Below are 25,948 nucleotides of genomic sequence, written 5' to 3'. Positions count from 1 at the left end.
TGGAACGCAGCAGACCAGGCAGCATCTATAGGGAGAAGTGCTGTCGACGTTTTGGGCCAAGACCCTTCGTCAGGACTAACTGAAAGAAAAGATAGTAAGAAATTTGAAAGTAGTGGGGGGAGGGGAAAATGCGAAATGATAGGAGAAGACCGGAGGGGTGGGGTGAAGCTGAGAGCCAGAAAGGTGATTGGCAAAAGGGATACAGAGCTAGAGAAGGGAAAGGATCATGGGACGGGAGGCCTCGGGAGAAAGAAAGGGGGAGGAGAGCACCAGAGGGAGATGGAGAACAAGCAAAGGTCGTGAGAGGGACAGAAAGAGAGAAAAAAAGGAGTGGGAGAATAAATAAATCAGGGATGGGGTAAGAAGGGTGAGGAGGGGCATTAACGGAAGTTAGAAAAATCAATGTGCATGCCATCAGGTTGGAGGCTACCCAGCCGGTATATAAGGTGTTGTTCCTCCAACCTGAGTGTGGATTCATCTTGACAGTAGAGGAGGCCATGGATAGACATATCAGAATGGGAATGGGATGTGGAATTAAAATGTGTGGCCACTGGGAGATCCTGCTTTTCCTGGCGGACAGAGCGTAGGTGTTCCACGAAACGGTCTCCCAGTCTGCGTCGGGTCTCACCAATATATAAAAGGCCACACCGGGAGCACTGGATGCAGTATACCACACCAGCTGACTCACAGGTGAAGTGTCGCCTCACCTGGAAGGACTGTCTGGGGCCCTGAATGGTGGTGAGGGAGGAAGTGTAAGGGCAAGGATAAGTTCCAGGACGGAGATTGGTGGGAAGGGGGGGGGGGGGGCGGAAAGAATGGACAAAGGATTCATGTAGGGAGCGATTCCTGCGAAAAGCAGAAAGGGGGGGAGGGAAAGATGTGCTTGGTAGTGGGATCCTGTTGGAGGTGGCGGAATTTACAGAGAATTATACGTTGGACCCAGAGGCTGGCGCAGTGGTAGGTGAGGACAAAGGGAATCCTATCCTGAGTGGGGTGGCGGGTGGATGGGGTGAGGGCAGATGTGTGGGAAATGGGAGAGATGCATTGGAGAGCAGAGTTGATGGTGGAAGAAGGGAATCCCCTTTGTTTAAAAAAGGAAGACATCTTCTTTGTCCTGGAATGAAAAGCCTCATCCTGAGAGCAGATGCAGTGGAGACGGAGGAATTGTGAGAAGGGGATAGCATTTTTGCAAGAGACAGGGTGGGAAGAGGAATAATCCAGGTAGCTGTGAGAGTCTGTAGGCTTATAGTAGATAAGCCGTCTCCAGAGATGGAGACAGAAAGATCAAGAAAGGGGAGGGAGGTGTCAGAAATGGACCAGCAAAATTTGAGGGCAGGGTGAAAGTTGGAGACAAAGTTAATGAAGTCAACGAGCTCAGCATGCGTGCAGGAGGCAGCGCCAATGCAGTTATCGATGCAGCGAAGGAAAAGAGGGGGACGGATACCCATATAGGCTTGGATGGACTGTTCCGCAAAGCCAACAAAAAGGCAGGCATAACTGGGACCCATATGGGTGCCCATGGCTACACCTTTGGCTTGGAGGAAGTGGGAAGAGCCAAAGAAGAAATTATTGAGAGTAAGAACTAATTCCGCTAGATGGAGGAGAGTGGTGGTAGATGGGAATTGGTTAGGACTGGAATCCAAAAAGAAGTGAAGAGCTTTGAGACCTTCCTGGCGGGGGATGGAAGTATATAGGGACTGGACGTCCATGGTGTAAATAAGGCAGTGGGGGCCAGGTGCTCCCCTCCACCTTTATTTCTCCCTAGGCCTCCCGTCCCATGATCCTCTAGCTCTGTATCCCTTTTGCCAATCACCCTTCTGGCTCCCAGCTTCACCCTACCCCCTCTTCTCCTATCATTTTGCATTTTCCCCTCCCTCTCCTACTTTCAAATCTCTTACTATTTTTCCTTTCAGTTAGTCCTGACAAAGGGTCTCGGCCCAAAACGCCAACAGCGCTCCTCACTATGGATGCTGCCTGACTTGCTGCATTCCACCAGCATTTTGTATGTGTTGCTCGAAAAGCTTGACCATTTTTCTCATAATTTCTTCTGTTTTACCTGTTGGAGCACTTTCGTTTTCTATCCAAGATCACAGCAAATTAATTCAGTAGCCCTGCTATGAGGTTTCCCCAATGCTCTCTCTCTAAAGACTATGAAAATATTTTAGCTTTGTGCATTTAACAATAGCTGAGTTTTTCATAGCAATAGTATAGAGGAAACCATCAATAAAAAAGTAAATGGCATTATACCAAACGTACATTTAGCTGGTCACTTACTTTATGAGGCTAGGCTGTGACACCTGCACACTGTCACTGTGACCATTTGCTTTTTCAAGAGAAAGATTTGTAGATTATTCCAAAAGCAAAATATCACAGATTCTACAAATCTAAGATTTAAAAAAAAAGCTCAAAATATTTAACAGGTCAAGCAGCATCTGTCAAGAAATATTTCAGAGTTCTATCTGCCCCACTGTGTATGTCCAACACTGAGTACAGGGGGGTGATTGATAAGTTCATGGCCAAAGGTAGAAGGAGCCAATTTTAGAAAACCTAGCACATTTGTTTCTCCTACATTTACACACTTAGTCCAGCAGTTGTGAAACATATGGATCCCTTCTTTGTAGAAGTCGGCATCTTGAACCTCTGGAGGTGGTCCAGAGCAGGGGTGACTGGTAAGTTCGTGGCCTAAGGTAGAAGGAGATGAGTTATTAACTTCAAACTTTTTGCATTTTCACTCAGAGTTGAACTGCACGTGCATGCAATGAGAGCTGTTTAACTCATCTCCTACCTTAGGCCACAAACTTATCAATCACCCCTAGTGTGGACCACTTCTACAAAGAAGGGATCCGTATGCTCCATGACCACTGGACTAAGTGTGTAAATGTAGGAGGGGATTACGTTGAAAAATAAATGTGCTAGGTTTTGTAAAATTGACTCCTTCTACCGTAGGCCATGAACTTATTAATCACCCCTCTTACTTTACACACTTCAATGCTGAATAAGGGTACCAATGGATCATGGGCAAAGACGGGAATGTGAAGTTACAGATCAGCCAAAGCCATGTAGGTGAGTGCTCCTAAACAAACACTATAGTAGTTTAGACTTTGGCATTTTCCGTAATAGGTTATCGCCTGAACAAGTGCTGATGAGAAAAAACTTCTAGACCTTTCCATTTGGCACTAATGAAGGATAAAGCCTGGTTGATTGTCTGGCAATAAAATAATGTAAATTACTGTTGGAGGGTTTCATAATGTACACATGAGGAAGGCACATGACATGGAACAAGCTCTTAGATCAGACTGAAATTTTGGTGGTTGAATAACAGGGAATGGGGCATTATCAGATCTATAGGCGGCAGTGGCATGGCCAGATTTATACAACGCCGTAAAGCCTGGTTGCCAGGTTCACTCCCTGGATGGTATTCAAGCAGAAAATATGGTAAGAGAATCTTACCATAAAAACTATTGTGATCCAACTTCTGCAGTTGTCTATGTGACTTACTGTGGTGAACTACATATACCTGTCTGGACATGCCCCCTGCTGACTGCTCCTGTGGCTCCTCCTAGATCCCTAAAGGCGATTGAGGTCTGAGCCCGGCCTCTCTGTCTCCAGGATGTAGTATGGTGGTCAGCCATTGCTTGTTCCTTCTTCCGGTCAATAAAGCCGATATCTCGCCTTTACGTCTCAGAGTGAGTTATTGATGGTGCATCACTTACTTAAAACAGGATTGTGTGCTGAGAGAGATGTCTTAAAGTTACCAGCAGAGTTTGAGATACAGAGGGAGAGCAATAATGAGTTGACAAAACCACACCGGCCATCTCTCATCCGGTCCACCCGTGTGCCCAATTCAATTTCCCAATTTCACTGGGAATATGCAGTGACTTCAACCGGTTTTAAGTTATATGTCACCCAATTCTATGCAATGTATTAAACCTGCAGATGGTGCTGTGACGAAGCATCAAAATATCTCCAAATATTTACAGGTGCTAATTGCTTTTATTCTGCAGTTAATCAGCAGAAGCCTGACTTAGATATAGCTATTGCATAATATTTACAACTTTTCCTCGTTTAACAAATAAAATGGAACATACACTAAGTGGCCATTTTATTAGGTACACCCACTCATCAATGCAAACATCAAATTAGGCAATTATGTGGCAGCAACTCAATGCATAAAAGCAGTAGACATGGTCAAGAGGTCCAGGTGTTCAGACCAAGCATTACAATGGTGAAGAAATGTGATCTAAGTGACTTTAGCTGTGGAATGATTTTTGGTGTTAGAATGGTTTGAGTATATCAGACACTGCTGATCTCCTGGGATTTTCATGCACAACAGTGCTGAAGTTTACAGAGAATGGTGAGAAAAACAAAAGAAAGTGGGCAGCAGCTTTGTGGGTGAAAACACCTTGTTAATGAGAGAGGTCAGAGGAGAATGGCCAGACTGGTTCAAGCTAACAGTAACTCAAATAATCCTATGTTACTTCAATGGTGTACAGAGAGCATCTCTGAGCACAACGCATCAAACTTTGAAGTGGATAGGCTACTGCAGCAGAAGACCACACCAGGTTCACTTCTGTGACCACTTATTAGTTTCACTCCTAATAGACACTGATTGTGTACGGTGCAAACTAAGACAGCAAAATTTTGTACTGATGTTGCAACATGCTTGCTTGTTGGCAATCCACCATCTCCCTTGTTCATTACACATCCAATATGACACCAACTAACTTACCACTTCCCTTGTGAACTCCAAGAATCTACGAGACACTTGACATTGGCCAACCATCGTTGTAAAACTGTGCTTGTGTTAGAGAATCGATGTCAGCTTCTTTCCTGAAGATCGAGGCCTTTACTCTCACTCAAAAGCAGAGATTTTACTGCTATTTTACTAGGAATCAGGAATTAAATATAAAACTCATTATCTTTTAAGATTGTCAGAAGATGACAAATCATTAGATAATCACAGGTTTGGAAACTGGAGTTGGAAATGGGACTAGCTTATCTCTGAGTTCAGCATGGACACAAGAGGCCTCCTTCAGCACATATTTCTAAGATGCCTTGAACTAACACATTCTTGGAAAACATCTGCTTTAGAGCACTGCAACAGTTTCAGAGTTCTTTATTGAGAAACATAAAATTACATCATTAATCACACCATTAAATAAACACTTTAAAAGTCAAATTATTCACACAATTTCCTTTTCAGAAACATTCATTAATTAGCTGTGAAATGATGTATGGCAGCATCTCAAACTGCAGGGTATTGTAGAACATACAGAAGAAACTTTAAGCCACAGATGGTTGCTTAAAGTTGAAGGGAGATAAAAACAGAAACTGCTACAAATACTTAGCAGTCAGGTAGCATCAGTGGAAAGAGAAACTTAGGTCACTGGACTTTTATCAGAATGCTTCTGTAACTTGACACTTGCATTATTTCCCCCCCCCCCCACCCCGCCACAGGTAGTGCCCAACCAGCATTTCCTATTTTCAATTCAGATTTCCAGCACTTACAGTTTTTTGACTTAAATAATTCTTTGATCTTGTATAAAGCACCCTTTTTAAATGAATACTAAATGGGCAGGTACCATTCCAAGTTCCAATGGTATTAGTTGCTCTCAACTTTAATCCTCTTATCCCACAACTCTTAAAAATATTAGCTTTATTTTGTACATCTTTCAATGATCCAGTTTTATTTCAACCTTAACAAAAAGTAATGTACAAAGCAACAAGCAGGAGTGTTAATTTGGAAGTAGAAGAGAACTTAAGAATTGAAAGGATTAATATTCTCTCAGAGAACATACTTTGTGTTTGCAGTATTGAAACAAACAAGAAATAATTGCTCTGTGTGAAATGAATACACAAGAGTTCAGTCATAGAGCCCAGGAGTTGTTGACTCAGTGAGGAATTCAACCATCTCTTCACTGCAGCCTCATCCTTTTCTCAGGAGGAGCTTTGGCTGATGAACTCTGCTGAGAGTTCTTTGTAGAGTCTTTTTCCTCCTGTTTGACTGTTTCAGTTGTTGGCTCCGATTCCTTTTTCACATGCTCCACTGAAAGGCAAAAACATAAATATTAAAAAGTCAATCAAAAGAGTCATCTAAAAGCCCAAACTACTAACTTGACTTACCAAAAAACAACTCACCTGGTACAGGCTTGTCTCCAGATTTTGGCTGAAAATGAAAACAATAATAATCAATAATTAAAAAAAAAATAGCATTTGGATTATAATACAAGATCATGGAAATTCTCACATTATTTAATAGCAGCATCCTGTTCACTGTAATGAGATCAGCACTTAAATGAGAGGGGAACACTTTATTGTGCTCAGTTTTTAACAGGATGAGATTGAATCTGGAAGCGGAGTAATAAGTGAAAAGGAGAGAATGAGCTAACGAAGGAAGAAGTTGTTATTTTCTGAACAGGCTGGGAAATATTACTTCCTGTTGGTACTCCCTTGGATCTGCAGATGACTTTCTTCCACTCTTCCAAAATTGGATCAGCAAATTTACTGATGATACAAAGATTGGAGGTATAGTTGACAGTGAGGAAGGTTTTCAAAGCTTGCAGAGGGATCTGGACCAGCTGGAAAAATGGCAGATGGAGTTTAATACAGACAAGTGTGCGGTATTGCACTTTGGAAGGACCAACTAAGGTAGAACATATAAGGTAAATGGTAGGGCATTGAGGAGTGCAGTAGAACAGAGGGATCTAGGAATACAGATACAAAATTCCATAAAAGTGGCATCACAGGTAGATAGGGTAGTAAAGAGAGCTTTTGGTATATTGGTCTTTATAAATCAAAGTATTGAGTATAAGAGTTGGAATGTTATGGTGAGGCCAAATTTGGAGTATTGTGTACAGCTTTGGTCACTGACCTACAGGAAGGATATTAATAAGGTTGAAAGAGTGCAGAGAAGGTTTACAAGGATGTTGCTGGGACTTAAGAAACTGAGTTACAGAGAAAGATTGAATAGGTTAGGACTTTATTCCCTGAAGCATAGAAGAATGAGGGGAGACTTGATAGAGGTATATAAAATTATGACGGGTATAGATAGATTGAAGGCAAGTAGGCTTTTTCCACTGACGCTAGGGGAGAAAAAACAGAGGACATGGGTTAAGGGTGACGGGGGAAAAGTTTAAAGGGAATATTGGGGGGGGGGGTGTTTCTTCACACAGAGAGTGGTGGGAGTGTGGAATGAGCTGCCAGCTGAAGTTGCAAATGCAGGCTCACCTTTACCATTTAAAAAAAACTTGGACAAGTACATGGATGAGAGGTGTATGGAGGGATATGGGCCAGGTGCAGGTCAGTGGGACTAGGCAGAAAAACGGTTCTGTAATGTCCTATGGTTCTTGTTTTGTGGGTTCTCAGGGGATTGACTGGGCTATTGCGGGACTCCCAGAGCTCAGAGCAGTGTCTGTTTCATGGGTGATGTGCTGAGCGAGTGAATGACATAGCCTACCCATCAGCACTGACTTAGTATAACTAGAGTCTCAGTGCCAGGAATGTTAGTCTGGTAGAGAAAAAGTTGATCACTGATCTCATCAGTGGATGGGACGGGCTGCAGAAAGCATTGGTGCTTTACAGTTCTTTGCAATATCTGCTACAAGTTTGCATATAGGACGGCAAAGATCATCTGTCTTAATCTTCAAACACTACTTCAGGTATCATAGGGTTGTACTGAAGTAAAGGTGATGGCGAATTTGATCATCAATATATCTGCTCTGAGAAGTATCACTGGAGTTATGAAAAGTGATTTATATTTTCCAAGTTTTCATTATACACCCTTATGGTCAGATAGCAATAGCTACAAGGCAATAAGAGGTCAAATTCTCTTGCATTCTTCAGTGAGCAAGTTAACAATGACCTAGAGCTCAGCATGCATTGGTACAAAAGGGCACCATGGTAGTCTAGGGGTTAGCTTGACACTATTACAGCTCAGAGTTCAAATCTGGCAGTGCCTGTATGGAGTTTGTACATCCTCCCCATGAATGCGTGGGAAACTGGGTGCTCCTGTTTCCTCCCACATTCTGAAGACGGGCCAATTAATAGATTAATTGGTCATTGCAATACGGAAGGTGAACACCAGCTGCCTGCCTTTTGATTGCTGGTGAGATTGCTCTACTGCTGGAGAGGGGAAACTGTCTTTAGACAACCAGAGAGGGAGACTGCCATTTGATCGCTGCGCTGCCGGAGAATGTTATCCAAGTTTTCTGCTTTTAGGATATGGATTTGGACAATGGACTTTTTTTCTCCAGTCTTATAGTTTTTTTATATTGTGTTTTTTGCGAGGAGGGGGATTTGTGGATTGATGTGCCTGTGTGGGGAGGGGGGATTTGGGAGTTGATGATCGTGCTACCTTTCTTTTCTTTCTTGGTTTCATGGCTATCGGGAGAAGAAGAATTTCAGAGTTTGATAATAAATGAACCGTTGAACCTAATGCTTTCAAGGTAACCAATAGTTGGTCTATATTATCTTTTCCACTGAAGTAAGATTTTGTGGATAAGGCGACAAGAATGGACAAACTTATTTCATGTTTGTAGCAAACATTAGCAATTTTACCTTTAAAGATGGATTCAAAGACTAATACATTGCATAAACAAAACTATTTAATTCTACTCTTTGGGTGGGCCACATTCAACCATTTTCCTTTAATATTCAACCCTTTCTCTGAACAAGTCCCTTTGAATTCAGTTCCCATTACCTGAATTTGCCATAGCCTCCTCATGCCACTAGGTACAGCCAGATGGTTTTAATATTAAAAGGAGCCTCAGAAAATGGTGCAAACCCTGGGCTCCTCAAACAACATTAAAAGCCATCTGGTCTCCCTAGATATTGTAAAATTAAGGGAACTTTGCATGGTTGGTCACAATGCTCTTCTATATTTATTCATTTACTAACAAAAGCGTGAACCTGAATGTTGCAGGCAGACCTGAATATACTTGGGCTGGAATTTCTGTCGGATATCCAGAAGTAACATGTCTACTCTCTGACGCTGAAATATTGAACTAGGCTCTTCTTTCTTCTTTGATTTTGGTTTTACTTTATCTGGATGTGAGAAGAAGAAACAGACAAAAAAAATCTCAGTTACCCTGAAGACAATCATCATTTTAAATAGGTTTGTTAATCAATGTATTTAACCTCACCTAAACTATTGTTTGGCCAACCACACCAGTACATTTCAGAGGCCCAGCTTTCTAAAGACTTCTGGCAAAGTATGGCACTACATTTCAAAAGTAATGCTGGGGGGGGGGGGGGGGGGGGCGGGCAGCCAGGCCCCCCACCCCCAAGCATTATTCAGTACTTTTTGACAAGTTTCTAATTTGAAAGCTTATTGGTGAAGGTGAGGCATGAAAGGGCAACAGCCAAGTAGACTGCACATCCCATGCTAGGAAGGTAGCTACAATTGCACAGTGACCTATACGGGAAGTACTTCCCGCTGCAGTTTTGGTGTTGCAGCATGGCTAGAGTCACTGCGGTACATCCACAAGGCTGAGGACTGTGGAAAGCACATTCAGAAGAGTCACTCTGCAGCTAATCAGTGTGTGAGCAGAAGGAATGAATGACGGCAAGGAAAACTAGGAAGAGCAGCAAGTCCAATTTGGTTTTGAATACTGAAGAGGATAATGGTTTCTCAAGGGAGTGCAGTGGCACCCAGGAGCATGAAAGGGAGGAAGAAATGTGACAGAACAATGGTGGTAGTGGATTCATAAGTTTGATGAGAACTTGGGTGTTTCTGGTCTGCAGACGTAATTCCAGCTTGGTTTTCAGATTGTCTCCTGGGTTATGGATATCTCCAGAACATCCTGAGGTGGGATGAGTGGAGAATCAGAAGCTGGTAACAAAACTATAGATACAAGGGTCCTGTAAGCAAATCTTAAAGGATCTTGGAAATAAGTTAAAAAGCAGAACCACACGGGTAGCAATCTCAGGATCATTCTCAGTGCCACCTACAGAAAGAGGAGAACAACAAAGGTGGCTACCGAGTTGCACAAGAGGGAGGGATTTAGATTTCTCAGACTTTATCTCCATTTCTGGAGCAGGTGGAGTAACAGTTAGGTGGGTTACATCTCAGCAGAACAAACACCAATATGCTCAAAAGAGGGTTTGCTGGTGTTTTCATGGAGGATCTAAATTAGCTTGGCAGGGGAACAAGATGCTGGAGAAACTCAACAGGTCAGGCAGTGACAGTAAAAGGAAATGATGGGTTAACATTTTGGGTTAAGACCCTTCACCTGGACTGGAATAGTAACAAGAGTCAGGAAGGAGAGCAGTAGTGCTAAAGTTAGAAACACTGAGAGCATGTAAACAGAAGAAGCAACCATAAACAGGGCCAGAGTGCGGGAAAAATATTAAAAAAGCAAATTTAAAAACTCTACAGCTTAATGTGTGTCACATCCACAGCAAGATGAATGAATGACATCAGTAACTGTAAATGGATATGATCTCAGTGCCATCACAGAAATGTGGCTGCATGCTGAGCAGAACTAGAAAAGTAAATATTCCAGAGTACTCAAAGCTTAGGAAAAACAGACAAAAAGAACGAGGAAGCACAATAGCAATGTTAATAAGGGTGACATCAGTTCAGTAGTTAGAAAGAATTGTGGCTCAGCTGTTTGTGTTGCAGGAAAACGGTACAGAACAGTCTAGGTGGAGTTATGCAATAACAGGCTATCAAATATATTACTGGCAGTTACCCTACCATCATCACCCACAACCCAAACCCCTCCTGAGAAGGAATTATAATTCAGGGCATAGCATAAATGGGAAAATTGGCAGTATAATGGGTAATAATGTAACTGTGGGGGACTTTAATATACATGCAGATGAGGCAAATCAAATCTGTAACAACACAGGGGATTAAGCACTGCAAATGTATACAAGATGAATTTCAAATATGTTTAGAAATAAACAAGGAAACATTATTTAGATTCATTTCTGTGCAACAAGAGAGTTAAACAATAAGCTTGCTGTAAAGAGGCCCTTGGGAAAAATAAAAGAATTTTACAAGATCAAAAAGGTGGTTTAATCTGAATCCAGAGTTTCCCATCTAGCCACAAAGGCAAAGGAATGCAAACAGAAAATACCAGAAACACCTCGCAGGCCTGGAAGGAGGAATTAATGATTTCCGGAACATAGTTTGCCAAGAAGGGTGGGGAGTACACTCAATGTTCATTGCATGGAAGAAGGCAGTGCAACTCATTAAGTCCATATTGATTCCAAGTAAGAACAGTCCAGTTAATCTCATTCCACTGCACTCTTCTCAAGCACTTCTGATTTTGGGTTTCCCTTTCAGCTCCTTTTTTGAATGGCAATTGAATCACCTTTCTCTATTATCCCTGTCGTGAATTCCAATCCTCTTCAGCATAAAAGAATTTTCCTTGATGCCATTTTAGATTTATTTGCCAATTATCAATATTTCATGTTTCCCGATCTTTGATTCTTCTGTCAATGGGAACAATTTCTCCCAAAAACACTGCCTGTAACATTCAAGATTTTAAATACCTCTTTGCTTTTACACCAGTAGGTGGCATGCTACTAAACTTCAAAAAAATGGTCAATGTTAGTAGTGTACATAAAAACTTACCCCTCTCTTCTTGATCCTTGAAATGCCACCAGTATCCTTTAGAGGGATGGTATCGACAGTAAGACATTGCTTCATCAAATGCAGACTGCACAGCATGCACTGCTGTCAGCTTTTTTTTTGGAAGAATATAAAACAGAAAATAATGATAGTTGTTATGCCTTCAGTTATGATCTTTCCTTGATATAAAAATACTGCTGACTTGAAAGGGGATACACAGGACACTACACTGAAATTACTGTACTAGATCTATAATGGAGAATGTTTAAATTATATTACAGTAGTTTGTATTTTTAAAAAATGGATATAATTTATAAGTTACACACAGGCTGTGTAGATCTCAATACTATCATTAGTGGGTTGGTATGATTCATAAAAGCAGGCTTGGCTTGTTTTTGAAGTTTAAACTTATGACTGCTTTCAGCAAAATCGTTGCTTCTCCTATTACAGAGTTAAATAAGTTCTTTCTCTTTTCTGAAATATAAAGGGGAGGACAAGAACTGTGATATCCAGCCAAACAGACCACTTCACAACTGTTGCTGTTATGAGACACAAAAGGAGGAAATGCAAGAGAAAAAGCAGCATTTTGGTTTTCTTCTCTGAAAAATAAATGGCAAATTACCCTAGATGGATCATGGCCACTGAATATTGAATTGGAATACCAAACACAAAGAAAAATAACCTACCATTCTGGAGTTTATTACAGATCCCAAATCAGGAGCTTGATACACCACTCCAGCAATTATATAATAGTCAGCTAAAGGAGTAGCTAGAAATGATAAAAATAAAGATAATCCGAAGTTAATTTCTTATGCTACAGTAAATTTTAGAATTGGTACAAATATAAATAACCTTACAGCAATTTCTGTCATGAAATACTGCTGCGTAAAATCCTAGCTTTTCAGCATAAGCAGCCTGACATAATATAAGTCACAGGTATGATTTCATGTACTGGTTTATTAGGGAATTACAGAAGAAAAACAGATTCATGCGCAGGACCCAAGTTATTTGTAGTCTATTTTCTTCCCAGGCTATTCACTACCAGAATAAAAATAGACAGGTTTATTTGGCTTTATATAGTACAACAACACAAAGCTCACAATGAATTGAAGTGCCGTAACTACTTACACTAAGAAATGTGAGCTTTCTTCAACAAAACAAATCCCAGCAACAACAAGGTGTGTGCGCACTTTTGTTAGTTCTATAGGGAAACAGAGTTCCACTATTAACATTGTGTCATCTTTACCATCCATCTAAACACTATCCAAACTAGAAGCAAGGCTTCTGTTTAAATCCAAAGCTTCTGAATAGTTTCTGCCAATATGCAGCTCTCACGATATATTAAGTTTGAAAATCAATCTTCAATAAAGGCTCAAACTCTATCCGAGGATCATATTCATAATGACTCAAAGCAAGAATACTAAAGAGGCACACAAGATGGTTATTTTATATAATTCAACTTTCTATGATATTTTGAATGCCAGTACTTGTTGCTGAAGAGGCTCAGATTCCTCTTGGTCTACAAACAGCAATCTTTGCTGCATATTAATGCACCATACTCATTCCAATATACCCATTAATAGAAGGAAAACAAATAGGATTTGCTTATCCAAAGTGAACAGAACTTTTAAAATATTCTTTCATTGCAGAGCAAGAATGCCATCTGCACAAGAACAATGAAAAAAATGAAGACTGAGTTTGAGAGCGAGAAACAGAGGGGTGATAGAAGAGCAAATGGATGGGGGGAACAACACCACCATCTTCTAATGACTATTTACATGCAGTGCCATCTGTCACTCAGCACATCAGCACTTCTGGCATGGTAGCATAGTGGTTAGCATAAAGCTTTACAGCACCAGCAGTTAGGGCTCAATCCCCATTGCTGTCCATAAGAAGTTCATATGGTTTCCCTGTGACTGCGTGGGTTTCTTCCCATATTCTAAAGATGTACGAGTTAGGGTGAGTAACTTGTGGGCATGCTGTGTTGGTGCTGGAAGCATGGCGATACTTGCAGGCTGCCCTCAGCACATCCTGGACTGTTTGTTGTTGACACATTTCACTGTACGTTTTGATGTCTTATTTTTACTACTGTACGTTTATCTTAGACCTACACTTTGTTTAGAATTACAGGTTGAGTATCCCTTAGCCGAAATTCCAAAAGTTGAAAAAATCTGAAATCCAAAATTTTTTTGAGTACTGACATCATGTCACAAATGGAAAATTCCCCAAGCTGCTGGGAAGAAGACCACAGAAACATTGCAAAGCTATTTTGTTATGACTGCCTTAATGATATTGAAATTTCTTACCTTGTGTTGGAGAATGTCTATGTTGCTTTCGAATAATATACAATATAGGTTCCTGAGCATGAAGCAGAATGTATTCCAGACCGGTCATGTTACTGTAACACAACAAAAACAAGACTCAAATTATTATTTCACCAGGTTACTACACTACCAGCAAACTGTTTTACACAAAAGTTCTAACTGAAGGGAATGCGAGCTCCTTGGGTAGGTTAAACTAATTTTAAGCCATTAAATAATTTCTGCACCACCCTCCATTCTCCAGAATTTGACACTTAACCATAATGTAATCCATGTACTCTAGTGACCATCAAATTCACACAAGGGTCAAAGATAGAGGATAAATAACAGAATTACACAACTTTTACCTGTAATCACATACACCACAGATAACTGGATTAGCTCCTACTTTTCGACGATACAAACACTAACAATGCTGTTATAGTGTTAAAAAATGAAGCAATTTTCTCATTAAGTTTATCTAATGGGTCCATTAACAGGAGCCACAGTGAAACGATGGGATGAAATCAATCATTACCAGCTGCTTCCTGAAAACCAGAGGCAATTTAGATCACAATTTAGCTAACATTTTTAGCTCTGGGCAAAGAAGCCACATTTGTGGTTTTGAAAGTCTGCTCTATAGGAGTGAACTGCAAAATTTTAAATTTCTTCAATTTAAAAAAATCTAAATTGAACTATCTGCAGGGACATATCCCTATTATTGCATATGGATGAAAAATTATTTAATAAGTCAAAATATAAAGCAAAAATCAAATATTGCATTCAATTATAAACATCTTACCCAGCAGATTTTAAGCTTCATTTAAAAAATGACCCTCAACAGAATTATTATTGCAACATATTAAGTATGGCACAGAACATCATTTATCTACCTTTATTGCTTAAATTTGTTACTTTATAACTAAACTTCCATCTAAAACAAGAGAAAATATGCAGATTCTGGAAATCCAAGCAACACACACAAGATGCTGGAGGAACTCAGCAGACCAGACAGCATCTATGGAAAAGAATGCAGTTGACGTTTCGGGCTGAGACCCTTCAATCTAATGTAGGTTCTTCTACCAAATACGAAGGGGTTAAAATGACAATATGGTTAATTGGAGCAAGGCTGAAAACAGGGATAAGCATTTTGTTTGAATCACGGCCATGGTATTGCTCACCTAATTACATATGAATAAAGGTACATTCCAAATCATAGTGAATCATTTTAGAAGAGGTTAATGACACTGATCCCAAATGAAATATTTGGCAAAAGAAAATAAAAAGGCCCCACAATGAAATGTTAGTATCTTGGAGAATGGAAGAATCTTTGAACCAATAACAGGTCATAGTGTCAAGTTATCCAACACAGAATGGGCTCTTTGGCCCATCATGTCCACACTGACCATTTTGCTTATCTACACTAATCTGGCATGAAGGGCATATACTTTATGTCATTCCTTGCATATTTACATATATTTTAAGGCTTATGTATAAAGGAAAAAACATCAACACAGGGAATATTAACATATTTGGACAGGAACTAGTTAGAATTAATTAGGAACAACTGCTTTCAGGGAAGTCCACATCTGACACGTGGAGAGTGTTTAAAGACCATCTGCACAGAGTACAAAGTTCAAAGCAAATTGATTACCAAAGTAAATACGTGTTACCGTATGCTACCCTGAAATTCATTTCCTTGCAGACACTCGCAAGAAAAAAGAAATGTGACAGAATTTTACGAGAAACTATTCTTGAACCTGGTGGTGCAGGGCGCAAGGCTTTTGTACCTCCTGCCCAATGGTAGTAGTAAGAGAACACAGACCGGATGATTGCAGTCTTTGATGATGGTTGCTGCTTTCTTGAGGACAAAAATAGGTGTCAGGTATGGGAACTTTGGATGTTGCGAGAATGATGAATTCAGTCAAAACAAACATGGAATCACATCCAAGGAGTAGAAAGCTAAATCAAACAGAGCCCTTATTATAAAGACAAAAAACAGAGCTCAAGAAAGGAATCAGGAAAAACACAGCGGCCATGAAAAGTCCTTGGCTAGTAGGATTAAATAGAATCCCAAGACATTCTACACATGCATCAAGAACAAAAGGATAACTATAGAGAGGGTAGGACCACTCAATGAAAAAGGAGGGAACAAGGATGTGGAGATCAAAAGATAATTTGCTAAGGCATTTCAAGATAAAGACAGAGGGTCTATTAATGAAATTCAAAGTGGATCAGTCCCAGGGCCTTACGGGATATACCGATTATTGAGAGAGGTAAGAGAGATCGATAAGACCTTGAACAAAATCTTTGTGCCCTCTCTAGCTACAGGTGAGGTTAGGGAAGACTGGCAAGTAGTTAACGTTGTTCCATTATTCAAGAATGGAAATGGGTATAATCTTGAAAATCTAGATCAGTGAGGTCTTATTTCAGTGGTAGAGAGGATTCTTAGGAAATGGGTTTAAAAACATCTGGAAAACCATGGCCTTATTAGGGCACTTAGCAAGGCTATATGCAGTTCAAATTGTGTTTTATTCACTTGATAGTTGTTTTACAAAGGAGGTGAAGGTAGAGCAGTGGATGTTGTCTTTTACATAGATTATAGTAAGGCATTTGACAAGGCCCACAAGGAAGGCTCATCCCCGATGATTAAGCTGCATGGGGTCCATTTTAAATTGGTCACTTGGATTAAAAATTGGCTTGCTCATAGAAGGCAGAGGTAATGGTTGATGGGTCTGATTCTGGCTGGAGGTCTGTGATAGTATGTGTATATATGGGTGTAGTGGCATTTGCACCAGACTTCAAATCAAGTGGTTCCAGGTTTGCATCTGGGAGGCTCCTTGCAAACTTTCCATCCGTGCTGGGTTGAACACCAAGCTAGCAACTTGGTCTCATTTAAAAAAAAAGAGAGAAATACTACAGCAAGTTTTCCACCTGATGAGCCACAAGGCACGGATAGGAAAAATGTTAATTGGGCTACTGGTTAATCGGAGCAGCTGTTTATTTGGAACAAAAACTAAACAGACAAAATAGCCGGATTCTCTTCGTTTATTTGGGACACTATGCTGCTTAATCAGGGAAGGATACCGTTGCCAAACAGTTTCTAACTAGTGTCAGTTGTGCACAATTGCATGGCTGTCACACTACACCGTGCTGAGAGTGATCAGTTTTTAAAATAGCGTCTGTTGTGTGTGTTTGTGTTCAAAAAGCAGTGAACTTTGTCACTGATAGCTGGCAAGAAATAAACAGTAAGACAATTCAAAACTGTTTTGTTCACCAAGGTTTCAGGTTTGGAATTGCCAGAAACATCCCAGTGTGAAAATGAAACAATTTCACTATTTCAAGTTAAGAATCATGACAAATTTGAAGGTATCGAAAATCAACTTTAATGTTACAATGAAAATGACTACTTAGAGGATGCAATCATCTAAAGCGTTGTATGAAGGCAGTCCATTATCTTCACTAGGTGTCTGCGCTGACTTTGTTTAATTGCAATTAATCAAAAGAACTCAGCAGATGGAATTCCTCCATCGATACCCATTAAAAAAACTTATAGTTTAATGGTACTCTAAAGGTATTGGTAATGTTCTAAGTTGTTCTGTATTTCATTTAAATACATAAATAGTAACTCAGTTAAACGGTAGTTTGTCTTTTAACTATTTCCATGAAAATTTGACTAACTGGGGCAACTGCTTAATTGTGTCCTAATTAACTGGAATTCTGTGCTTATCTGTAATAAAGTGTGTACATATATAGAAATGCATAATATTATTCGAGGCAGAGATAGAGTGGACAGCCGTTATCTCTTTCCCCAGGTTGAAATGTCCAGTCCAGAGCATGCATTCAAGATGAGAGGAGTGGATATGTTCAAAGAAGTATGGGAAAAGGTTAATCAATACATAGAAAGTGGTGGCCTGGAAGTGCTGCCAAATACAATAGAGGCATTCAAAAGACTCTTAGATACATACATGAATGTGCTGGAAATGGAAATATATGGACATGACAAAGGAAGAGGGATTACATCAGTCTGACATTTAATTAGTTCAGCACAGCACAGTGGGCCGTAAGACATGTTCCTGTAAAAAGTAAGATACTTCAGACTCCACTTAACTCATTAAAAAATGCACTCTCATCTCCTAACAATATTGGCAAATACTGCAATCAATCACTATGGTTAAGGTTTTAGAACAATGTATCCATACTCCTTGGCCTGTCTTTGAATTGAATTAGTTTAATGTTTAAATGAAATAATAAATTATTTTTGATAACTAATGTTGTTGCTATGTTCTCAGATCTAAGGCATAACTTAAGCCAGCAAAAGCATCCCATGCAAATCCACTGGACCATTGTATGCATGCCTTGAATTACCGTTAAAGAAGAAACAGCACAGCATCTGGAAAGAAATGGATCCGTCACACAGACACAGCATGGATTCAGCAAAAGCAGGTCCTGTTTGACAAACCTACTGGAGTTCTTTGAGGATATAACAAATGTAGTGGATAGAGAAAAGATGGATGTTACTTACTTGGATTTCCAGAAGGCATTCGATAAGGTGCCACATAAAAGACTTATCCATAAGATAACGATGGATAAAGTTTGGGGTGATGTATTGGATGGTTAGAGGATTGGTTAACCGATGTATTGGATGGTTAGAGGATTGGTTAACCGATAGAAATCAGAGAGTTGGGATACATGGGTGTTCCTCTGGTCAGCAATCAGTGGTGTGCGGTGTGCCACAGGGGTTGGTGTCGGGCCCGCAAATGTTCACAATATACATTAGCGATCTGGAAGAGGGGACTGAGTGTAGTGTAGCCAAGTTTGCTGATAACACCAAATTGAGTGAAAAAGCAAACTGTGCAGAGGATACGGAGAGTCTACGGAGAGATATTTGTAGGTTAAGTGAGTGGGCAAGGGTCTGGCAGATGGAGCACAATGTTGGTAAACACACTATCATCCACTTTGGAAGGAAAATGGAAGATCAGATTATTTAAATGGTAAAAAATTGCAGCATGCTGCGGTGCAGACAGACTCAGGAGAGCTTGTGCATGAATTGCAAAAGGTTGGTTTGCAAGTGCAGCAAGCTATCAAGGCGGCAAATGGAATGTTGGCTTTATTGTTAGTGGAATTGCATTTAAGAGCAGGGAGGTTATGCTGCAACCGTATAGGGTACTGGTGAGGCCGCATCTGAATTACTACGTGCAGTTCTGGTCTCCTTACTTGAGGAAGGATATACTGGCATTGGAGATGGTACAGAGGAGGTTCACCAGGTTGATTTCATAGATGAGGGGGTTAGACTATGAGGAGAGATTGAGTCACCTGGGACCGTACACGCTGGAATTCAGAAGGATGAGATAGAAACATACAAAATTATGAAAGGGATAGATAAGATAGAGGCAGGAAAGTTGTTTCCACTAGTAGGTAAAACTAGATCTAGGCATCATAGCCTCAACATTCGGTGGAAGTAAATTTAGGACAGAGATGAGGAGGAACTGCTTTTCCCAAATCTGTGGAATTCTCTGCCCAATGAAGCAGTGGAGGCTACCTCAGAAAATATATTTAAAACAAGATTTGATGGATTTTTTTCATTGTAGAGGAATTAAGGGTTATTGGGAAAAGGCAGATGGTAGGTGGAGATGAGTCCATGGTCAGATCAGCCATGTTCTTATTAAAAGGAGGAGTAGGCTCGACAGGCCAGATGCCCTACTCCTGCTTCTATTTCTTATGTTCTTATGTAACATACACCAAGAAAAACAACACGAGAGCCAAAACTTAACAGCAGGAAAAAAATAAATAAGCAAAACAAAAGCAATGAAAACAGAAAAACCGAATGCAAGTGCTTTCAGTTCAAACCAACAAATTACACGTCACAGTAATATACCACATTTAAGTTATCTTTTGAAATGGTAATTTCTTCTTTTATCTTGAGTAAAAAATGAAAAATACTTAAGTTTTATTTAAGGAACAATTTTTGTTCCATTGCCTAGTCATCTTTTCTTCAGCCTTCTTGCTGTTGAACGATAAGATGATTATGTACCTACAACACCAGGTAGGTATACATTATTAACACCATAAGACATAAGAACAGAATTAGGTTATTCAGCCCATCGAGTCATGGCTGATTTATTACCCCTCTCAACTACATTCTCCTGCCTTCTCCCAATAACCTCTGGCACCCTTATGAATGAAGAACCTATTAACCTCTGCTTTAAATACATCCAATGACTTCGTCTCCACAGCCATCTGTGGCAATGAATTTCACAAATTCATTCTTCATAATAGACTCCGATATTGTCCCAACCACTGAAATCAAGCTAAATGGCTTATAATGTTTTCATTTGCCTCCTCCCCTTCTTGAAGAGTGGAATGACAGCTCCATTTTTCCAGCTCTCCAGAACCATACCTGAATCTGGTGATTCTACAAAGATTACTTCTAAAGCCTCCACAATCTTTTCAGCTACCTCCTTTAGAACCCTGGAATGTAATCCATCCGATCCAGGTGACTTGTCTACCTTCAGACACTTCAGCTTCTCCCAAGCATCTTCTCCTTAATAACAGCAACTATACTCACTTCTGCCCTGACACTCTTGAATCTCTAGAATACTGCAAAATAATTACGTTCATCTATTTCTTTGTCTCCCATTACTACCTCTCCAGCATCAGTTTCCAGTGGGCTGATATCCACTCTTGCCTCTCTTTTACTCTTACATATCTGAAAAAACTTCTGGTATCTTCTCATATTATTGGCTAGCTTACCTACATATTTTATCTTTTTGCTCCTTACTGCATTTTTTAGTTACCTTCTGCTGGTTTTTATCTTCTAACTATTTTATCCCAATCCTCTAACTTCCTATTAATTTTTGCTGTATTGTATGCCCTCTCTTGTGCTTTTATGCCGCCTTTGACTTTCCTTGTCAGCAACAGTTACCTCATCCTCCCTTTAGAATACTTCTTGGTTGGGATGTATCCACCTTGAATATTCTGAATTGCCTCAGAAACATCAGCCAAAGCTGTTCTACCATCGTCCCTGCCAGTGTCTCCTTCCGATCAACTTCGGCCAGCTCCCCTCCCATGCTTCTGTAATTCCCTTTACTTCACTATAATACTGATACATCTGATTTTATCTTCTCCCTCTCAAACTGCAGGGTGAATTCTATCATAATATGATCACTACCTCCTAAGGTTTCCTGTACCCTGTTTCCGAAACAAATCTGGTTTATTACACAACCACCATTTCAGAATTGCCCTTTCACTAGTGGGCTCAACCATAACTGCTCTAAAAAACAATCTCATGGGCATTTTACAAATTCCAACTCTTGGTACCCAGCACTATCCTGATTTTCTAATCTACTACATATTGAAATCCTCCACAACTATTGTACTACTACCCTTTTTTCTATCTCTCATTGCAATTTGTACACCATATCCTGGCTACTGCTCAGGGGCCTGTATATAACCTCCATCAGGGTCTTTCTACCTTTGCACTTTCTTAACTCTACCAAAAGGGAATCTACAGCATCCAATCCTATGTCATCTCTTCTAACAGAGCCACTCCCACCCTGCCTGTCCTTTCTATACAATGTGTATCCTTAGATGTTAAGCTTCCAACTATGATCTCCTTTCAGCCACAACTCAGCAACTCAGGGCCCACGTCATACTTTCCAATCTCTAACTGTGCTACAAGTTAATTTACTTCATTCTGTGTATTCAGTCGTGTATTCACTTTTTTCAATTTTGCCCCAATGTTGCACTTAACTCATCCCACTGCCTGCAATTTTGCCCTATCATCTGCCTGTCTTTCCTTACAGTATCACTTCACACTGCATCAACTTGTATACCCACTGCCCTATCACTCCAGGTTCCACCCTCCTACCAAGTTTGCTTAAATCCTCCCCAACTGCTATAGTAAACCTGCCCACAAGGATATTGATCCCCCGAGTTCATGTATAACCCACCCCTTTTGTACAGATCATACCTTCCCCAGAGGAGATCCCAATGACCCTGAAATCTGAAATACTGCTCCTTGAACCAATTCTTCAGTCATGCATTCATCTGCATAATCATCCTATTCTTTCCTAATCATCCGTCACTGGCGCATGGCACAGGCAGCAATCTAGAGATTACTGTTCTTGAGATCCTGCTTTTCAGCTTTCTACCCAACTCCTTATATCCTGTCAGGACTCCTCCCTTCTCCTATTTATGATACTGATACGTACCATAACTTCAGGCTGTTCACCTTCCCCCTTTAGAATACTTTGGGCCGGATCTGAGACATCTCTGACCCTAGTACCTGGGAGGCAATATACCATATGGGTGGCTCTTTAACGTCTGCTCCTCTAATCCAGAATTCCCCCATCACTATTGCACTCCTCTTTCCTCCCCCCCCCCCCACTTCTGAGAAACTGAACCAGATTCAGTGCCAGGGATCTGGTTGCTGGCGGCTTCCCCGGTAGGTGGTCCTTCCCAACAGTATCCAAAGTGATAAACTTATTATTGAGGGGAATGGCCACAGGGATACTCTACACTTCCCTTTTGCTTTCTTGACAGCCATCCAGCAACGTGGGGATGACTACCTCCTTACAGCTCCCATTTCTCACCAGCTGATTCTCCCATAAGAGCCAAAGGTCATTGAGCTATAGCTTCAGTTGCTTAACACGTTCCCTAAGAAGCAGCAGCTCAGTGTACCTGGTGCAGACGTGGTTATTCCCACATCTCAGAGACACAACAAAACAGTCCCTGCAGCCATTCCCTAACACGGTTTGTAAGGAGCTGCAGATGGATGCACCTCATGCAGACCCTAGACCCATTCTCACCATACTAGCTATGTACTAATAGAGAAAGAAAGAAAAAACTTACTTAGATCCTAAGCTCCCTTCTCGCCCAAGCCTGACCTATCTAACACTGGCCCACTCACACAATGGCCTTTCCGCCTACACCTTACTTCTTTTCACTGGCCTTTGCCAAATGCCTAATAGATCGTTATGATTGAATTCTGCTGAAAAATCCTGAAAGACCCCGAGCTCTTTTTAAACCTCACATCACCTCTCCCACCAGTGTGTTCGCAATAATTGAAACCTGCTGAAAAGTCCCGAAATAGCTCAAACATTTTTTAAACCTTGCGCAAGCACTCCCACAAGTGACTGCTCGCAATGATTGAAGCCCACCAGTTAAAAACTTTAAACAACAACACTTATAGTAATCCAAGGAAACTGTTGAAAGAAACTTGACTTTAGAGCACATTGATCGAGCAAAACCTACTGCAGATGGTCCAGACTAAGCCGCTGCATTTTGACCACTTCATTGTTGCAGGTTCGATCATAAAATGGGTTGCTTCTTTCAGAAAAGTAGTCAAGCACATTCCCTGGATTTAGAATTGGAATCCAAGCACTGTCTACCCATGAGATTCCCAGAAGATTATCTAAAAGAAACACAGCACATACAAGAGGCTTTATTTTAAACAGGCATTAATTTGATTAACTCTTACAAAGAGAAAATAAAAAAGTGGTTGCATAATGTCAACAAAATCTACTTGTTCAGGTAACTAGATATTGAAACCAGACCATCATCAATTGATGGTTTACATTTTACGTGGCTTCTCAGAATGCAGAGCATAGTCTAATATTTACCTCTTTTTTTTTTGCTGATATCAAATAATCTAACATTAGGTCGCTGGAATTTGTGGTACTCCATTGTGCATACCACGGATTTCCCTGGATTACAATAGTCAATACAATTTCGAAGTATCCCCAACATAAGAATTAGTAGTAGACCCTTTGAGCTCACTGTACCATTCATTAAAATTGTTCTCTTTTCCTCACTTTATTACATTATCCCTGGATTGGTTTAATATTCAAAATCTATCTGTTTTGAATGAATTCAATGACTGAACTTCCAAAGCTCTCATATATGGGGAATTACAAATATTTACTACCCTCTGCATAAAGAAAACTTTCTAAATGGCATACATCTCATTTTTATATGGTACCCCAGTTCTGAACTCCTCAGCCAGGGGAACATCCTTCCTACATCCACTCTATTAAGCCCTTTAAGAATTTTCCAAGTTTCTAGAAGCTTTCTTCTCATTCTTCTAAATTCCAACAAATACAGGTGTAGTATTTACAATCTTTCCACTAATGGTAAATCCACCATATCAGGAATCAGTGCATTCAATGGAAAATGCATCTTTTTCTTTCTTTCTAAATCTTTTTATTAATATTAGTAATATGGACAGAATACAAATGATATATTGATAAAGAAATTACCAACATACAAATTCCATTACATATGAAAAAAACATACATAATAGTTACAATATAAATGAGTTTACCAAGACATAAGCCATAAATATATGTATGAACATAGTAAATCTAAATATTTCATAATGTATGATATAGAGAACAGAAAAAAGAAAAAAAAACAAAAAAATTATATAATGCAAAACTAGCTAATCTAATCTAATAACTATAACTAATAAGTAATATAGAAGAAAAAAGAAGCAAAAAAAGAGAGGAAAAAAAGGGGCTGTTTATAATATCTCACAAAAATAAGTATTTATCAATGCTGTCACTTCCGGTCCTCTCAAAATACATAAGCTAAAAGCTGGGAAATCAAATGAACTTGGCACAGGGTCATATTACATCATATGAAAATGTTGAATAAATGGTCTCCATAACTTTTCAAATTTAATAGAAGTCTCAAAAGTACCACTTCTAATTTTTTCTAAATTTAAACATAACAAAGTTTGAGAGAACCAATTAAATATAGTAGGAGGATTAATTTCTTTCCAATTCAACAATATAGATCTTCTAGCCATCAGAGTTAGAAATGCAATCATTCGACGAGCAGAAGATAAATGCAGTGAGTCTAACATTGGTAAACCAAAAATTGCGGTAATAGGATGAGGTTGTAAATCGATATTCAAAACCGCAGAAATAATATCAATTCCCTCATAATGCACATCTGATTCTTAGTTTGGTGTCAATCACTTAAGAGCTCCCAATGCTAAAACCTTAGTGTTCTGACTCCCTTCACCAGACACAGTATCACAGCCAATTTCAACACTGACTGCGGTCATCAATAGGGCTCATCAAAACACTCCCAGTGTAACTAGTAACTGGCAGCAAACACCGACCTTGCCAGTGATGCACCTATTCTACAAATAAAGGCAGTGGATTTCAACTTACACATATTACCAAAAAACAGCTTTACCTCCATCTTTAGTTTATCACCAGTACCCTGAGCAGCAATAACAATGTCCTGAGTTTAAAAAAAAATTCCCAAGGCGCACAACAGAAAGACAAGGAAATTCGAAACAAAACTAGAGGGGGCAGATTTCAGAGATCCAAAAGCAGCAAGGTAGATTAAAACAAAATCAGGGCAAGTTCCAGACTGAATGTCCTCATAACGATGACAAAGGACAGACAATAAGATGGATAAACAACTGGAAGAGGGTACATCAAGAACCCATGTGCGTCTACAATGACTGGACAACAGATTCATAATATACGGAACATTGTGGAATAATACATCGCAAGCATCAGGACTGAGGAACTACCTCAAGATTTTTATTTTTAAATATAAAGCTGTCGAGTGTAGTAATCAGCAGTGTAGTGGTTGTGGGGTTGACGAGAGAGCAGAAATTGGCAGACTGCAGATACCAGCGCCTGCAGCAAAAATGCAAGGTCTCGATCCGAAACGCCGACCATCCTATCGCTCCTCCACCCTCAGGTGAATATGACCAGAGAGAGGGAGCTTTTAAAGTACAGAATCTGGGTCCGCCTGTGACCACACTAAACGGGCCCTCAGAAAAGAGGTTCAGGAAACGCTCAGTAAGTAAATGGTAAAATGGGCTGCCAATAGATTAAAGAGTTTCAGAACAGCTAAACGGGAATCGCAGACCCCAGAGAAGGACCTCCGGAGCTTTCCGACTCCAAACCTGGGGAGGTATCTCCGGAGTTTGTCCGCTCTCTCTGCAAAATACCCCCTACCACACCGACCGTTACTCACCCCTGTTGTCCACTGCCGCCATGACGCCTACTTCGGCGCACAATTAATACGTCACCACAAGACCGAA

At 40.2% G+C, this 25,948-nt stretch overlaps 1 protein-coding gene across 1 annotated transcript; it reads right to left on the bottom strand.

Annotated features, from left to right (window-relative positions):
* Positions 1-5,100: 5,100 nt before the first annotated feature.
* On the bottom strand, positions 5,101-25,948 carry med6 (mediator complex subunit 6). Its single transcript, XM_059954611.1, has 8 exons — positions 25,882-25,948; positions 23,134-23,293; positions 13,885-13,976; positions 12,265-12,347; positions 11,582-11,690; positions 8,927-9,042; positions 6,139-6,166; positions 5,101-6,046 (listed from the first exon to the last, which is right to left on the bottom strand). Exons 1-8 carry the CDS (start codon positions 25,901-25,903, stop codon positions 5,916-5,918), a joined length of 741 nt encoding a protein of 246 aa, XP_059810594.1. The 5' UTR covers positions 25,904-25,948; the 3' UTR covers positions 5,101-5,915.

This window comes from Hypanus sabinus, chromosome 2 (assembly GCF_030144855.1).
Source record: "Hypanus sabinus isolate sHypSab1 chromosome 2, sHypSab1.hap1, whole genome shotgun sequence".
Lineage (NCBI taxonomy): Eukaryota > Metazoa > Chordata > Chondrichthyes > Myliobatiformes > Dasyatidae > Hypanus > Hypanus sabinus.
The sequence above is the reverse complement of the archived record's forward strand: the minus strand, read 5'-3'. Positions and strand labels throughout refer to the sequence as shown.

What these genes read in the sequence shown, in the direction of transcription:
- med6 (XM_059954611.1), bottom strand. Translation starts at nt 25,903, where the DNA reads ATGGCGGCAGTGGACAACAGGG. An exon ending in TAGACATTCTCCAACACAAG is followed by an intron (nt 12,348 to 13,884) that starts GTAAGAAATTTC and finishes TATCATTTCTAG; the next exon opens with CTACTCCTTTAGCTGACTAT. An exon ending in TCCAGCCCAAGTATATTCAG is followed by an intron (nt 6,167 to 8,926) that starts GTCTGCCTGCAA and finishes TTTCATTTTCAG; the next exon opens with CCAAAATCTGGAGACAAGCC.